The sequence below is a fragment of the Brienomyrus brachyistius genome, chromosome 11 (genome assembly GCF_023856365.1).
Source record: "Brienomyrus brachyistius isolate T26 chromosome 11, BBRACH_0.4, whole genome shotgun sequence".
In the NCBI taxonomy this organism is placed as follows: domain Eukaryota; kingdom Metazoa; phylum Chordata; class Actinopteri; order Osteoglossiformes; family Mormyridae; genus Brienomyrus; species Brienomyrus brachyistius.
This window is the reverse complement of record NC_064543.1, coordinates 9,766,096-9,783,841: the sequence shown is the minus strand read 5'-3', so window position 1 is coordinate 9,783,841 and position 17,746 is coordinate 9,766,096. Positions and strand designations below refer to the sequence as shown.

Genomic DNA, 17,746 nt, shown 5'->3' with positions numbered 1-17,746 from the left:
ACGATTTTACCAAATATCTTTTGTTTGTTGCGTAGAGCTATTCCTGCACAGTCTTGTCAGCTCAAATTTCCGGCGAGCATCGCACCTCTGCTATAGACCAAAGTGATCCTCTTTCTACGATGTTTGGTAAATGTTTGATAATATACGCGTCATTTTTTTGTAACATGGTTTTGTGAAGGAAAAAAATAAGACAACCTGTACAGCCTACCCGAGCTGTTCCTACCAGGTTCGGTCGATGTATAGTGTACATGTGCACGTGCGTGTCCCAGTGACATCATTAATGTCATTAACGCCAGAAAGTGTGAAAGCTCGGAACCCTTCAAATCAGAATCGAGCGTTTCTTCTCTCCATCTTCACACATTATTCAATAGCACGAAAAAAAAGAATCTTTACTTAAACAAGGTCTGGAATTCAAAAACTGAGGAAAAAAAACTTTCAACTTTCATCTGCAAAGCATTACACCCTTAGCAATAAAAGAACCTCAGTCTGTTTCAATTCTATTTATTTCTTGCACGCCACGCATAGCTCTGTCACATTACCAACTGCAGAAATATGCTTAGAAAGTGAAAATGAGAGGGCCAGCAAATTCTTTCCTTGTAAGCAAAGTACTTATGATGCAGTCGAGACCCAGCAGCCCTGTCTTGCCTTAACAGCCTCTTAACGGGCCTCTAAAAGCAGGTGTACCTCTAAACACCCAGAAGAATCCTTCTCTAAACCACTTCCCTGTCTTAATTCTTTTTACTTCAAGACAGGGGCGGCCAATCTTACCTGCAAAGGGCCGGTGTGTATTTGGGTTCTTGGGATAACCTTTTGGTCAGCTGTTCACACCCAGGTGTGAGGACTCTTCAGCCAATGAGTCCTCTAATTAGTAATCTAATTAGGGAGTCGCAGCAAAAACCCACACACAGCAGCCCGTTCTGGATAAGATCACCCACCCCTGCTTTACAAAACGACTCTCCACTGAACTGGAATTAAGGACATCCAAGCAATATTTTCTCTTATTAGCTTTAACAGTAATTGACAAAAGGTATAACCTTTGCCAACAATCCTACGAATCGTTGCTTCACACGTGAATCACACTCAAAGCTTTTCAACAAGGACAAATGTCCCTGGGGGGGACCTGCGACTCGGTACTATAACAGGAACCCACAGAACCATCCAGAGAAGGCCGGGCATCACTCCTGTTTTGTATACATCGGGACCGAGTGATTCATGGCACGACTGCCTTGGCTCCACGAGACTCGTCCTTCAGATGAACATTCGGCTTGCAGTGGTTAATCGGCGCGGTTTAACGCGTATTGTTATTTAATACCGGCATACGGAGAAAAGGGTCAGGGCTTCCCGGTGTTCACAAAGGACAGTGTAACAGAAAATCCATATTTGTTGTGAAGATGAGGCCAGTGACCTCCACCTTGACTTATGACTCCTGTTGTAGGCCGCTGACCCCAAGAAGATGAAGCATGGCCTCCGATATTAGCTGTGTGACCTCAGCTGAACCCAGATGATTCCAGATTTACACTAGCCGGTAAACCGGCCAGCTGGAGGCCCAGACGGACTCGGGTGTGGAATTTAATGGAGCTCTGTCCTCTTTAGAACAGTAACGGGCCTGGCAGCCCAGGTCTAAGCAGCGTCACAATCACTGCACCACATCGGGACAGCAGAATTGTCCCACACACATTCACACGTTTTATATATATATATATATATAATGTGATTTTTTTTTTGCCACACCCCTCAAAGCATCACAGGGGAACTGTAGTCAAAGAGTCCCTCGTAAAAACGCGACATGGGACATAAATCAAAGCAAGGTGACTGTCCTCGTGTAGCACTTCATGGACACAGCCAGCGTGACCCCCCCCCCCCCCCCACCCCACCCCACCATCAGCTGCCATCATGCCAGCCTGCAGCCCCAACAAACAAACCCAAAGATTAAAAAACACAAAAGCCCCGCATAAATAAAACCATGTAAGGAAGGAGAGGATATTGAGCCTCTGGCTACAAGAACATCATCGCATGCTCACAGGGGGTAAAAGACATCCCCAGATGAAAGTAGATTTTGAAAAATTTCCCAGCCCAGGGGGTCTGCTTTTTAATGAGCCGAAACTTTAAGTACTGCATAATAAATAATAAAAATTGATAGTTCATTTAGCTTTCACTGTACCTCGTGGAGAAGCCATTACAATCCATTACTCTTAATGTCCACAATGTGAGCAGTAAGTACGGAGGAAGCATATATACTATTAGCACAGAGGGGAATATCGAAACAATAATCAACACTCACAACATCAAAAAACACAAACAAAAACGCACACAGACCCTGACATGCACTTTTTCAAGACATTCCCCAAAAACGCCGCAAACACACAATGTTTTTTAAAGTAGTGTCATTGTACATCACCCAGGCGACAAGTGACAAGAAAATAAATGTGAATGCAAATGAACTTACAATGCTGGCGCCGTGGAATAACCGTCTGAAACGCAAACCTGCCCTGTCTGCGCGTAAACCCTCGCATGGCCTCAACGCGCATGGGAGCCGCTGCGAAAATCACCAACAGGATTGTGTATTGACTCATTCCTTTATTGACCTGTGTTAACACACTGTCAGTTACCAAAACGGGGGGGGGGGGGGGGGCAGGACTATAAAATTATTGACAAATACTTCAACCAGGCGCTGCATGTTGTCATGGCAACGCTGATTGGCGCAGCGGGTCTACAGGCCTTCTCCATTCAGCATTTCCAAAAAAAAAAAAAATATGTATCCACTTGTCATTCCCTCCAATCTGCTTAGTAATGAGAACATTTTCCTCCTGGGTGAAAAGATCTGCTATAATAGATTTTTAATAGCTTTCTCCCCCCAACAAAAAAAAAGAAAAAAAAAAAAAACACTTCCAGCACTCAATAGCATAACTGAAAAAGGCTGTAATTCCAGTTTCATGGGTATGGGGTCAGCAATTATAATTCATTGAAATCGCAAAAAACTTAAAGCCTTTTGCCAATAAGATAAACCCATTTCCCAAGCCCGCGTTTCTTTTTTTCCTTAAAGTCACCCAGCACAAAGACAGAAGTCTCAATTAAAAACACTGACGCGGTCCCCACAGATGCTCTGAGCTGGAATATGCCAGGCTTGGTGGGAGGGGTGGGCAGGGCAGGTGCAGCACCAGGACCCGCGTGCGGGCCAGCCTTTCACAGGGTGAGGCGCTGAGCAGGCCGCAGACCCGCGTACGGGCCAACCTTTCACAGGGGGAGGCGCTGAGCAGGCCGCAGACCCGCGTACAGGCCAGCCTTTCACAGGGGGAGGCGCTGAGCAGGCCGCAGACCCGCGTACGGGCCAACCTTTCACAGGGTGAGGCGCTGAGCAGGCCGCAGACCCGCGTACGGGCCAGCCTTTCACAGGGGGAGGCACTGAGCAGGCCGCAGACCCGCGTACAGGCCAGCCTTTCACAGGGGGAGGCGCTGAGCAGGCCGCAGACCCGCGTACGGGCCAGCCTTTCACAGGGTGAGGCGCTGAGCAGGCCGCAGACCCGCGTACGGGCCAGCCTTTCACAGGGTGAGGCGCTGAGCAGGCCGCAGACCCGCGTACGGGCCAGCCTTTCACAGGGTGAGGCGCTGAGCAGGCCGCAGACCCGCGTGCGGGCCAGCCTTTCACAGGGGGAGGCGCTGAGCAGGCCGCAGACCCGCGTACGGGCCAGCCTTTCACAGGGGGAGGCGCTGAGCAGGCCGCAGACCCGCGTGCGGGCCAACCTTTCACAGGGGGAGGCGCTGAGCAGGCCGCAGACCCGCGTACGGGCCAGCCTTTCACAGGGGGAGGCGCTGAGCAGGCCGCAGACCCGCGTGCGGGCCAACCTTTCACAGGGTGAGGCGCTGAGCAGGCCGCAGACCCGCGTACGGGCCAACCTTTCACAGGGGGAGGCGCTGAGCAGGCCGCAGACCCGCGTGCGGGCCAACCTTTCACAGGGGGAGGCGCTGAGCAGGCCGCAGACCCGCGTACGGGCCAGCCTTTCACAGGGGGAGGCGCTGAGCAGGCCGCAGACCCGCGTGCGGGCCAACCTTTCACAGGGTGAGGCGCTGAGCAGGCCGCAGACCCGCGTACAGGCCAGCCTTTCACAGGGTGAGGCGCTGAGCAGGCCGCAGACCAGCGTACCCAGCGTACTTACGTAGGAGAGCATTGCCTTTAGTTCCTCGTCACTCCTGACCGTGATTCTGTCCCCCACTTCGTCCTCATCTGGAAACCAAATGCTACATGTTACTCCAGGAAATGTCAATCCATAAATACCGGTCAACTTGAATTCTCTGGCATCACTTGCATCATGCTCAACTGAATAATCCCAGAACTTATTGATAACACTCACTCTATAATAGAACGTTTATCAGGTTTTAAGAAAGAGTTACTTTGACTGCGATTGTTTTTCTCTTCTGAGACACAATGACGATGATTTCACTCTGGGATAAATAACGTTTTTCCTGATTCCGATTCTAAAATGATGACCAAACTCGCTCTCATTTATCCTGTGGTACTAATCTATTTGACCTGAGAGTTACATCTTCTTCATACACTTATGATAATGAAAATTATTCACACAAACATTCAAAAAGAATTTAGCTGAAGATAGCAAAAAAAGAAGCTGGGAAACAAAGCAGAACATAGTAACAGTTTGGGGCGTCGACTTGTCATCGGCCACAGAGCTGCATGTCATCGGCCAGCGTCAGCCAACCAAATCAGCTAAAATCACACCATTTCACAGCATATTCTGCTATTCCGCTACTCTATGAAAGATTTTTACAATTCACTTGGTAGGAGTCTGAGAAATTAATTTACTTATTTAACACAATACGTTTATATTACGTGGAAGATGTTTACACATACTGCAATTCAGGACACATGGGAAGGTGGCAAAAGGGCATTTATACACCACTTTAACTACTTGTCGATGCCCATGTCGAGCCATGTCTAGATGAAATATTGTGTCTTGCAGTGCTCTTCTCTCGGGGATAAAAATGAAAATGGAAAGGTGAGGTGTAGGGGAAGCCTTGCCATTATCATTTTTTGCATTTCCATTTCAAGTTCATTTCTTTTGTGAGAAGGAATATGCCCCTTGATAATATCATATTTTCCTTCTCAAAAAGAACCTGATTCCAGGCTATGTAGCTGGTACAGAAACAATATTTTGTATAGACATTAAAATCCACAGATATAGTATCTGGCAAAAATAGCTTGCAGCTTTTGCAGTGTCATTATTATTATTATTATTATTATTATTATTATTATTATTATTTAATATAACAGCTTTCATAATAAAATGTACCTCGTTGAACAATACGGATGAAGTTGAAATGAACGGCCTCATAAAGTCTCAGTCTTAGACCTCAGTTTTTTAACCACCTTGCCACCTGCTAGAGGCAGCAGGAAAACTACTCTGCATCACACAGACAGGTAATGTTTAAGCATGGTTACAAACTTTTTTCTCATTGTTTCAGGCAGTAAAATATTAAAAGAGGCCATCGTTTCCCTCTAGAAAATACACATAAAACGTGTGCAGCTACTTACACTCAAACGCCGTGATTGTCGCTTCCGGCATTACGTCCCTTATCGCGTTCTGGAGAACATAAGTTCAATTACATATCAATAAGCGGCTTTCCGATATATTCACTTTACTTCTAGAAGTTCAAACAGGAACCAATAACATAGATCTAACCGGGGAAAAAACAGCTGAATAAATTGTAACAGTAGTGACCACAGACACGTATGTATTAATGTTAGTATGCGTCTTCTAGCCATTCTAAAATAGATGGCATTGCCACTACACGGGAACACAACAATAAAGTAATAAATAAACGAGGTATCCCCTCACCAATAAGTCACTGAAGCTCAGAAGTGATGGACAGTCAACGGTTGAGTCCATGTCTCCGTCGGGTGTCTTTATTCGAATTACAATTCGCTCGGTGTCCATGGCGCTAATGTTACTTAGAGCAAGTAAAAGCATAACAGACGCATTAAACTAGTCATAGTCAAACCTAATTTATGCTGGAAGAAGACGTGACATTGTCTTATGCTGCCGATTTAAAGGCTTAATTTTGGGGGGGGAAGTTCGGCTGGCTGCATATAATCCATCGAACACTACTCTAAGATAGTCCAGTACGGCGTGTCCAAAAAAACTGATGACTTGATAGACGGCAAACCTGGCTAGATAGGTATTTTGGTTGTTTATATTAACTATACACGGTGAATTTCTCAATATTCAAAATACAGGAAGTACACCGGAAGTTCAAGAAACATAACCCGGAATTACATCATATCACATAGTATTACGTCATTTGTAGGCGGATCGGTCTATGGGGTTGCATTTGTGGTTCATTGTAATCATCTTTTTATTTCATTGTAGTAAAAAGTTTTTAAATCTGTACACATTAATCACTGCATAAATACACACACACACATTAAAAACTAACACAACACTTGTATTTAATTTGGGTACTGGGTAGGGGTTAAGGTTGCCATTGTTGGGACTAGGGTTTTACCTAGAAATGAATGGAGAGTCCCCACAAAGATATGAATACAAGCATGTGTGTATGTATTCATCTGTAGATTTTATTTCTTTTGATACTTGTACTTGACATAAGACAAATGTCCCCTCAGACAAATGTTACTACAATTCAATTTGAACAATATTTTAATATTTATGCCGTAAGACAGACATAGTGGTAAATCTCTCGCTCTGATCAGATCAGTTTATAAACAAGCACCAAAATGGAGTAGGTTCCTTCTCTCACTGCAGTGATTTACACAGCTGGTTATTTACTGATGTAAGTTATTTTACGAACTTCCAGTAATCAATAATCCGTGAGCCCAATTTTCCTTATGTTTTTCAAAACTGGTGAATATCCCATGAAAACATAAGGACAATATACCAACTCCACCCTGGTGCTAGGGTCAGGGTCCAATTTTCTAGATGTGAGGCCACAGTGAGACCCAATGCACCACTGTACTTCATAAAAAATGTTAAGTTGGCCATTTTAAAGAGAATTATATATTATATATAATTATATATATTTATATTTTTTGAGTTGCAGGTGTACTGTACTGTACTGAAGACGGACCAAACCCCAGAGGTCAGTAGCAGTGCCAATGGCGGGTGGGGGCAGTGTAAGTTTTCCTCTTTAGATGACCCTCCCTTTTACTGCTGCCCCCTGTGACTCTCCCCCGGAAAAGGCTATGATTATTGTTAGGGGTATGAAGGTAGGTATTACAAAGGTGGCTATTACCAGTTAAGCTAAAGGCTGATGTTAGGGTTGGCATTAGGGTTACATGTTAAGGTTAGGGTTGGGACTAAACTACCGGTCAAAGTTGGCACTAAGGTTAGAGTTAGAGATAGGGTTGGATCTAATATTTGAAATTGGGTAAAGTCTAGGAATATGGTTTGAATTATACTTCGGGTCAGGTTTTGTATTAGGGTTAGAGATAGGATTGGATTTAATATTAGAATTACGGTTAAGTTGGGTTTTAATATAACAATTTGGGTTTGGGATAGGGTTACGAGCAGAGCTCCAGCTAGAGTTATGATCACAGTATTTGAACTTGCAGGTAAGACGATATCACAAATGTGCCCATCATTAGCACAGAGCGGAATTTAATCACCTTTTCACACATTTGGAAGGCATTTCCCCGGGGAATAAGATACATTTTCAATGCTATGATTCAGCTTGGTCTGCTGACACAGGGTTAAGAATATCGCTGTAAGCAGCTGTTTTACCCAAACAGCATACTGCAATTAAAAGCAGTGTGTGTGTGTGTGTGTGTGGGGTGTGGGGGGGGGGGGAGGGGGGGCTTAAAAAAAGCCTGATCACAAAGCCCCAGCCCACTGCTATTACCTGCTCCCGGCTTACGCTATCACTGCAAAATAGAGTGTTTTAATCTTCAATGGATAATTAAAGAATGCCAACCTGAGCACCTCCCACACTCCACATTCATGGAAGATGAAAGCGGGGTAACGCTGTATGAAGCATTCTCGTTTTCTGAAGAGACCCACAATCGCAAACAAAGAATCATATTTCTCCTTTTTGTTGATTACAGAGAACATCATTGCTGATAATTAACAGTATGATTAATCTGTAATTATGGTGCACAGTTACTTACTCTGACATCATAATATATTTAAGGTTGGGGAGTAGCTTTTTGCTACGAGTCTGGAGATTCTATGTTACCCTCTCCAATTATTAAGATACTCACTTCCCAGAACCAGACAATAACAGCCTGACTGGCCAGCAAATCTGTCAGCACTAAGCCAATGCCCAGAAACATAATCTCTAAAACCAGGCCATAGACTCTTCCTGGCGCTGCCTCATCTCTCACCGCTGTCAACGGCAGAGGAGCAAAAGGTCCATTGATTTCCATGTAATACAAGAAATTATTACTTTGTCTAATTGTTACTGAGATGGAGGAGACAGGGCCGGGAAAATCAACGGCAGTGATTAATGCTCCCAGCAGCACAGCACAGAGGGCATGGCGATCCATAGGCAGTTTGTCAGGCTGCTTCTGTGAAGGAAAAGTCGTAGAAGCTTCTGCTGGAGAGTAACAGGTAAGCCAAGTCAGCAATCCTCAGTATTAGAAATCAAAACCCTAGACGGGCTGGGAGGAGGAGGTGGAGAAGGGAGGCTCCAGACAAAGGCCACATTTGGGGTCTAGTAATTAAAAACCATTTCATCAGACCTCCACTCTCACCATTCCCTGCTGCTCACTATTGACAAGCTGCTTAGCAGTGACTGAAGCACTATTTGACTTTAAACATATGAGCTACAGTTATTTAACTTTGTGCATTAAGAGGGTGAAACCAAATGGAATTGTGAAAAACTGAGAGTATGTTCTGTTCAGGCTTTAAAGATTCTCCACAAAAAGAGTGGCTTTTATTTCCTAAATTAATTTAGAACTGAGTTGGAAATATATTTATATTAGGACAATTCATGAAGCTTAAATACTGTATACTGGATGATTATATAAATGCCTTTTGATTAATTTGGGATTAAGTTTCCTCATCACAATAAATCTAGTATCTAGTTTTTGACAAAAATGCATTTACACTTAACCCTGCAACCGACAATCAAGGTACGTGTATCGTGCAAGTCATACATGTCCGCATTCCGTACATACCAGGTCATATATGTCCGCATTCCGTACATACCAGGTCATACATGTCCACATTCCGTACATGCCAGGTCATACATGTCCGCATTCCGTACATGCCAGGTCATACATGTCCGCATTCCGTACATACCAGGTCATACATGTCCGCATTCCGTACATACCAGGTCATACATGTCCGCATTCCGTACATACCAGGTCATACATGTCCAGATTCTGTACACACCAAAGACCTACATTTGATTGTTGAACGGTGATGAAGACAGCTTAGGGTCCCAGTGAAGTCAAGTACTTTGGTCAACACAACAATGTATTTATAATTCATATTACAGAAAAGTTCTGAAATTTCAAGGGCAGATAAAGCATGATGTAATCAGTACTGTGAAAATGCATTTCAACCCTGTCTGATCCTCACACAGAATTATATCAGGTTTTGTGGGTTTTATTACTGTGTAAACGGAGCCCAAGAGAACAAAAATGACAAACCTAATGCTTCTTTTGTTTTGTCTGCAAGGAAACGAAACATGCCAAACATAAATACAGAGATAATAATAGCATGTCATCTCAATACTCAGGGCTTCATAAATAATAATAATAATGATACATGCACCTTCAAACTGTTGACCCTGGCCAGCCTCTGGGGGGGGGTCTGCAGCGTGTCCCAAGCAGCACAGGCCTGGGGCAGATTCTGGACAGTTTGCCAGTCCAACAAATGGCAGACAAACAGACAACAGGCCATTTATAGAATAAGTAATGTTTATATAGTGCATTTCAATAAGCCATTACAATCCATTACAATCCTCAACAAGCAAAAACTTAAAATGTGGAAAGAAAACACATATATAAATTCAAGCCTGAAAAAAATTCTAAGGGTTTGTATTCTGACACGTTTGTATTCAAATAGGTTAGATATCTACAAAAAATCCCATATGTGTAACAACATGAAAAATAAAAATATTGAAATTTAATATAATTTATAAATAGCAAACATACCTACCATAACTATTACAGTTGTGCAGAAATACGTTATACTTCAAACATTCAAGGAACACTGCATGAAACCTTAAGCAGTAGTTGTTCCCTGTTCCCTGACTGAGATCTGTCATTTTCAAAAAATCTGATGATTATCCCCCACCCCTACTGAATCATCCTCAGCAGCATGTTATTCAGCACTAATACTGGGCCCCCTCCTTCTCTTTATATAGGAAATAGACAGTGACAGGACCACAGCTCGTCTGCACAGTTTCTGATGCTCCAATCATAAGCCAAGAGCCCAGTCCATAGGCCAGCGATGGGATACCTAGGAGAGTGACAGCACATTATAAATCAACAGAGACCAGTTTTCAAAATAGAAGATATTAGGGCAGAATTATACATGATAAAACGAAAGAGTAGATTGAAGAGCCATTCAGCTTATTCCTGTTTTTGAAACTAACCAAGATTGATGACTTTCAGTACGGTAAAGAATTTATTTTCTAGGTCCAAGTCTTGTAAAGGGGCTTTGGTGCAGTGGTACTTGACGAATGGGAAGCACCCGGTCCGGAGGATTTGATAATTTGCTCCTGAAACCTCCCAATTAAAGTTGGACAGTCCAAACTGATCATTGGAGATGTCACTATAGCGCACAGAGAAGGACGTCCAAGGTGGGAGTCTGCGCTGCACCAGGTGACAGGTTAAAACTTCGGAGGCGGTGGGGCGCGGGCCCTTACTCCGGAGCGCGCTGGGGAACAAAAGCACTTTTATAATGACCCCATGGATACGCCGGAGGACCTCAGTCATTGCTAATCAGGGAACAGAAAAAACATTCCTATGGAAACACATTTTCCAAAACCGGTCAAATAAAAAAGAACGACATGAACAGCACCCACTAATACTGTAGTCACCTAGTACGATGATGTGTATCCTTTCCACAAGTACAGAGTAAAACTGCAATCGAAACATAAAAGTTAAAAATGAATGCAATACAGGGAGGTCACAGCTGAACTGCGAATTAGTCTTAAGCTAAGTCATGGGGCCACTATTTAGTTAATGGCCATTTTTACAACCAAAAAGAACTGTACAATAAATTTCATTAACAGCGAGAAACGCCTCCCAACCTTTAAACCTCCGCTGTAAACAAGGGTTATTGCAATCTATCCCTCTCCGGTTCCTACGCGAAAGGTGCGCGTAAGGGATTAAATGTGGACAAAATGCAGGACTAGATCTATCGACAACCATGTAGCTGTAATCTAAAACATCAAGAGAATAAAGTTCCCCAATCGCCAATAAATCCTATTATAACAACTAGCTTATGGGTAAAGCTCACTGTAGGACGTCCTCCTTCGGTTTGTGACCGTGTGGAAACGCAGAACACAGGATTTCAGTTCCTACATAATTTCTGCGTGTCTTCAGTAAATAGTAATACAATAAACTACAAAGCAACAATATGTCGCGGTTTCGATAATGGGGAGAATAGTTGTTATAATTAATTACAGTTTGCATATGAATGCACCGTGTAATATCTTTAGCTACGTTTAAAGCGTGGCCTACTGGTCGATAGTACTGCGGTATAACGGTCCAAAAATGTTCTGTATAGTTTTTGTTATACAGACCGAATGGTAATTACTAAGCAGTAAGCGACACGAAATAACGCCTGAAATACGTAAAAGGCAGTGATTACCTGTCTAGCACAGAACAATATAACATTAACATGCTAAAACAAGTTGAAATATACGGTTTAGATGGCATTAGAAAGTAGGTGTATATATACTGAGTGTGAAAAAATCCAATGCAAATATGAATGCTCGACTATTTACTATTCATTATACATAACAACTAAGCTACACCGCATGAGTTATTGGCTGCATTTGTTAAATCTAACTTCTATAGTTTTTGTCTCTAAATTGATTTATAAAATACTCATGGGGGAATGGTGAGAAAATACATTAAAAGAAACACAGAATATATATGTAATCCTTTCTTCAATATTGCTGTTAAAATTGTTTCAGAGGGAATTTAGTAAGTGACTCCTGTTGATCCTGAGTAGGCTAAGCTGGATGGATGGATGGTAAGATTTACAGAGTAATTACAAGGATACTAATGTAGTAAACATTGGGGAACACATTATTAAAATACGTAGTTAAAATTAACACAAGCATTGTCTCTGTTGAACTGCATATTGTAAGTAATAATAAGTGAATTGCAGGTACGCTTTCAGAGCTCTTCAACGAGAATAAGCTAGCAGGTTCAGGGTTGTATGTTGTCTGTCCTGATGAGCTCAAGTTGGTGCCTGAACATCTGTATTTCGCCCCATCAAAGGAGTCAATAAACACTCACTTTCAAGGCATCCATTTTCCTTTTTATTGCGGAGTTTTCCACTCTATCATTTTGTCTTCAGTGCAAACAGCAGTTCATAACAAAGAAGGAATGCCGTCCCACACTTGACCCTATCAAGCCAACTAGCTCGTAATTTACGGAGTCCGCATTCGCAGCGACGGGTTACAGGAGGACCTTGACACGGGCTCAATGCCGCGGCTGCCAGTGAATGGGGCCCCACCGCGGCAGCCTCTCAAAGCGCATACCTAGTAGGATTCAGCGAATATAGAAATACAGAACTATGCAAAACTGCACCATTAGTCACACCTATGGTCCACTTCCTGTAAAAAAAAAAACGCATTCACTTTTAAATATATACATATTCAAAAACACCTGCAGCAGGTAAACATAGAATAAACAAAGGGGAATGCGCGGGAATTCTGAGTGCATGCTGAAAACAATATAGCGTTATGGTTTATATTTTACTTTCGCTACTGAGAAAGAATCTGCTTACGTTAATGCATAATTTATACCAGTAGTAATTGGTAAAAAAATTAATTACATACATTTGAAAAGTATGAGAATGGTGGGTGGTAGACAGATACAAAAATAAATTATTATTTGGGTCTTTATTTACGTAACAGGACCTAGAGCAGCTAGTTGGAGGTTTAGGTTGTTCAGTATTGCCTTTGGCTAAACGGAATAATTACAGGTGCTTTTCCCTTCATTTAAAAGACCCCTCAAAAAACAACAATCGTTAGTTCATTAACACCTTGTCTTAAAACTGGTCTCTGCAAGCATATTAGTAGCTGATATTTCCTGATGAATGACTGAAGGATTTCGAGCAAAGGTCAGTGGGACTCCTGGGACATCCTGAGCGATTGTTCAGTTAATGATACCGCAAACAAACGAGTTTACTAATGAATCCCTCTGCTTGCTTCAAAAAACACAATCACCTCCGCTTTTGGACGGCGACACCGGGGGCAGCATAATGAATTTTTTCAACCTGAGAGAGCAGAGATCTTTGGGGAGAAATGAAGAGTGAAGAAGTGTTTTAACTTGTCGACCGAAGGATTTGTGCAATAAATTTCTTTTATTAATCAACTAAATACATGCCAGTGGTCTCAGATTCGCCTGAGAGTAGCGTAGAAAAACAATTGACGTTTTCTCCTGCTGCTCTGAGAGTTAATTTTCCATTTGAGCGTCTAGTTTTGAGTGGAGAAAATGCTTTAATAATCCTTCGCCGACTCTTTCTTTTGTTTTTTTTTCCCGTTTGCATAACCGTGACCCGAAGTTCAGCGCTGGCGACCCAATAAGTCAGAAGAAACTGGTGTTTGTTTCAGCTCGAGACGCCGTGTTAAATACGTAAGAGCAGCGGAGCGCTGAAATGCGGATAAACATCACGCGGCTTCCCAGTTTAGAGGAAGCTCACTGGCTGCTCCCTAAGCATTACGATTGGTTTTCGCTTTCACAGTACTGACGAAATATTTATGCAGTCCGTCCATCCATCCATCCATCCATCCAGACAGCCACTCATCTTCCATAACCATTTACAATAGGATTGCGGTGAACTTGGATCTGATCCCAGCAGACACAGGGCGTGATGCGGGTGACACCTTGGAGATACTGCCAGTGTACTTTAGCACCCCTACTTACGTGAATGATTACCCACTAAGGGCAATTTAGATGCACCAGCTCACTTACCCACGTGTGTCTGGATGGCGTACACTACACTACATGTACACTACACAAACAGAACTGGTGCCAGGAATCTGAAGCACGACCCGGAAAGTGCCAGGCTGCAGTGCTACCTGCTCAGCCAATGTACCTCCCAGAAGAGGTCTATCACTCATGTAATGGAAATGTGCAGCAATCCACTCTGAGGAAGTGCACTTGGCAACTGAATAGAGCTTCAAGTTCCATTTTTATGGTCTATGCACCATCGACCTTGAATCAAACAGCATCTTTCAGAAAGATACGCATCACCAAAGTAATGGACAAGCAGTCAGATTATGGCTAAAGTCAAAAAATAATAAGCATGAGTTTATTACTATTGGAATTGCCTGCTGCCATTGGCACAACGCTGACAAAATGTGTGGTAAAAATCCAAAGGGCTGAGAGCACTAGAAGGAAGGGTCACTGCAAAGCAGAGCTCGCCGCTGCTGACACAGAACTGGCAGATGTGGGGGGGGGGGTGTAGGTGGCTATGAGGCAGCGTAGGCCACACACAGGTGTACATTAAATAACGTTACAAGGTGAGAGAGAGATGCACAGGGTCCCAGAGCAGAACTCCACCCAGAATACTGACCAACAGAGACAACAGCACCGGCCTCTGGCAGCAGCCCAAGTTTGATTGGACAGGCTGCCTTTTCAAGTCCGCATCGCTTACTGTCCTCACAGACAATGCGTGCACTGTCCAGTCGGCACATGGGTGCGTATGTGATGTTAATGACAGGCCACTCACAGCCATTCTCCCCGGGGACGGCCGGACAGTTGAAATGCAGGGGTGAGCTATCAGGCCAGGGAATGAATGAACGTTTGATAAAATAACTCAAGTTGCAGCTTAACAAGCGTAAACTCTGGTTTGCCACTAATAATGGAAGTCTATTGTTTAAGGGCTGGCGTTGAGCTGATGAGGTGCTTATTGTGGCTACAAAGTATGCATTCACATGCATAATGAATTGCTGTATGAATTATTAATGTGTTGATTATTTAGGCTCATCTATCAGAATGATAATGTATTCAGCACCTAAGCCACCAACTGTGTTCTGTGCATAATTACAGTAGCTGGTTGTATTTAACAAAAATTAAAAAGACAAACTTTGTACCAATCAATTTTTATAGATGTTGCAGCTAATGAGCTAATCTTTCTCTGCAAGGCTTTTCTTAACTTTATGACTGGGTTTGGGAGGGGAGCGGTGCGGGGGGGGGGGGGGGGGGGTGGTCGCAAACCGTCCTGAGAGTGTCACGCTCTGTGCCGGCATTCAAGTGCACCCTGAACTTAATTACTATTCAAACATGTAAATGAAGGATTCTCTCACCGTGTAATCGCTTTTCCTTGCGCTTGGCATTGGTGTCAGTATTGCAGCCTGATATTCAGCCTTAGCATAATGCCTGTGAAGCCACAGTCAACTCGTACCGATGCGTCTTTGATTACGGTTCGAGATCAATTTAGGCTTTAAGCTGTTTTAAATCATTAATCAAGACTGAAATATTCCTAACGATGGATCTTTTACCTGACGAATAATGGATTCTGGGCCCATTTGACTTTCCATGTTTTTTCATTTAAACTGTTGCCCAAGGCCCAGAAGAAGTCCGGGATAGCAGGACACTTCCGCGCTGACGGATGAGGTCACAGACAGTGATCATGGCAGCTAAATTTTAATGACTAACAACGGGGGTGGCAATAAGGTGCTGCCAATGCGGCCAGTTTATTGCAGAATTTTACAGTAAACTGACTGAATAACCGATTGGTATCCTACAGAAATCCAGCAGACCGGGTGTAATCTCCCCACCATCCTGACCAGCAGCTCAGTTACTGTGGGAGAAATTTGTTGACAAAGATTGGCCTTAATCAATATAGTAAAACTTCATCCATCCATTCATCCATCTTCCAAATGTTCATCCAGCCCAGCACCGCAGAAAACCAGGGCAGATACAGTACACAATAAGAATAATTATTCAGGACGAAAATCGAGTATGACTTGTTTGCAATGGAGCCGCAGCCCAATGCACCGTTCCAACCTGCGGTGGTGGGAGCTGTCTGACGCACAGACAGCCTACTGGAAATTAAACAGCATGCGCATTAAATGCAACAAAGACACAGAGAGTTAAGTGGTCTGGGCCATTATGGGCAGAAGAATCGCACGGTCCGGTCCCACTTTCTCTGCACACAGTGAGAGGCTTGTGTACAAACGCATCTGGATGCAAAAAACCTATTTGCATTGCAATAATAATATCATGTATTTCCCCTGTATTTTCAACAGGAGTAAATTATATATTGCAAGACAAAACTCTTGAGTAGTGATTGAAATAGTATTAATGTGTCCTTTTATTTCTGATTAGTATTTAGTGAGGGAGGTGGGAATGTGTGACTAACACACATCACCCAGGCCGTGAAGAGCGATGCCAAACTGGATGGTGCTGTAAATTTAAAGCATCTAGAAACCTGCCAAGGTGGGTCTGTATGTGCCCCCCCACCCCCAAAGATTTCTATTGAAATTTGGGCCACGTGAAGAATTTTGCTCATGTCTGCTGTTCTTTTCTGGGACCTGCTTCTGATCTATATGGTAAATGGCATCATTATAAGCATATTAAGAGGTCAGACTAGTCAGGGCCTTGTGCTTAAACAGGGCTAATTTTTAGAATTATATTCTAATAGCAAATGGCCCCCTGAAATAAATCACCCCTGAAAGAGTTGTTAATAACTAAATGCCAGGTGGCTGAAGTCTTCCTGCAGATCCTATTTGTCAACTTAAACGCTCCTGCCAGCAGGAGCCAATGGCAGACTGCCTCCTGACCCCGGCCAGCGATGGTGCGGCAGAGCATCACGCCGGCCTGCGACGGCAGCCTAACCGGGAGCACGCTCGGCTCTCTGCGGCCTCGGGTTACAGGGGGGCGCATGAAAATAACAAAGAGTCATTAATTAGGAAAAAAATATACAGGGTGGGGGTGGGAACAGGATTCGTACAGTAGTGCTGTTGGAGAAAACGCAGCAGACAGAGAGCAGTACAGGGTGTTTTACATCATCCTAAATAAATAACATTGTAATGGTATAAATATTTTTTTACGTGATTTCAGGATTGCAATATGTTGAATAAACTGCTGCGGATTCTGATGCATAAAGCAGATTTAGTGCAGTGTAAGAGGTAAAGAAAAACTGATATGTTTTTTTTTTTTAAAAAGAAATCATTCTTGGTGCATTTGCATGCTCTCCTCAGACTGGAAGCACTTTCCTCAGGACAGCTGGACGCATGGTAACCAGCAAGGTGCAGACCCCCTCCAACACAGGCACCAAGCCCGGCACCCCGTCCGCAGGTACACCCCAGGCTCGGAAATCGTCACGCAAACAGCACGAATACGCAGATATCTCAGTCAGCGAGTGAACCGCCCGGCTGCCATATTGACGCCGCTGTGATTCGGGTCTGGATAATAGCAGAGGCTGGGTGATGGGCGGACTCAGGAGAGCCATTTAGCAAGTGTGTAAGAATGAAAGGGCCCCCCCCCTTATTGTCAGGCACAACAAAGGCGCGTGAAATACAAGTGTGCATCGTACCTGCTTTCTATAACGTACGTTTTCATTAAAAGCCGTAATCCCCA

At 43.5% G+C, this 17,746-nt stretch overlaps 2 protein-coding genes across 3 annotated transcripts in view; both read right to left on the bottom strand.

The window, feature by feature from the left end:
* The window catches only part of map2k5 (mitogen-activated protein kinase kinase 5), a 48,729-nt gene extending 42,448 nt beyond the window's left edge, over positions 1-6,281 (bottom strand). The window contains exons 1-3 of the mRNA XM_048969346.1: positions 5,850-6,281; positions 5,546-5,594; positions 4,155-4,222 (exon numbers count right to left, since the gene is read on the bottom strand). Of these exons, the coding sequence (XP_048825303.1) occupies positions 4,155-4,222; positions 5,546-5,594; positions 5,850-5,981 (249 nt within the window). The 5' untranslated portion in view covers positions 5,982-6,281. The remainder of the gene's footprint in view (positions 1-4,154; positions 4,223-5,545; positions 5,595-5,849) is intronic.
* Positions 6,282-9,871: 3,590 nt separating this feature from the next.
* On the bottom strand, positions 9,872-11,372 carry c11h15orf61 (chromosome 11 C15orf61 homolog). Of its 2 annotated transcripts, XM_048969352.1 has the most exons (3): positions 11,230-11,335; positions 10,570-11,059; positions 9,872-10,433 (listed from the first exon to the last, which is right to left on the bottom strand). In XM_048969352.1, exons 2-3 carry the CDS (start codon positions 10,910-10,912, stop codon positions 10,306-10,308), a joined length of 471 nt encoding a protein of 156 aa, XP_048825309.1. In that variant the 5' UTR covers positions 10,913-11,059; positions 11,230-11,335; the 3' UTR covers positions 9,872-10,305. The 2 variants fall into 2 exon arrangements, with proteins under 2 accessions (XP_048825309.1, XP_048825308.1); XM_048969351.1 differs by having other exon boundaries at positions 10,570-11,372.
* Positions 11,373-17,746: the final 6,374 nt, after the last annotated feature.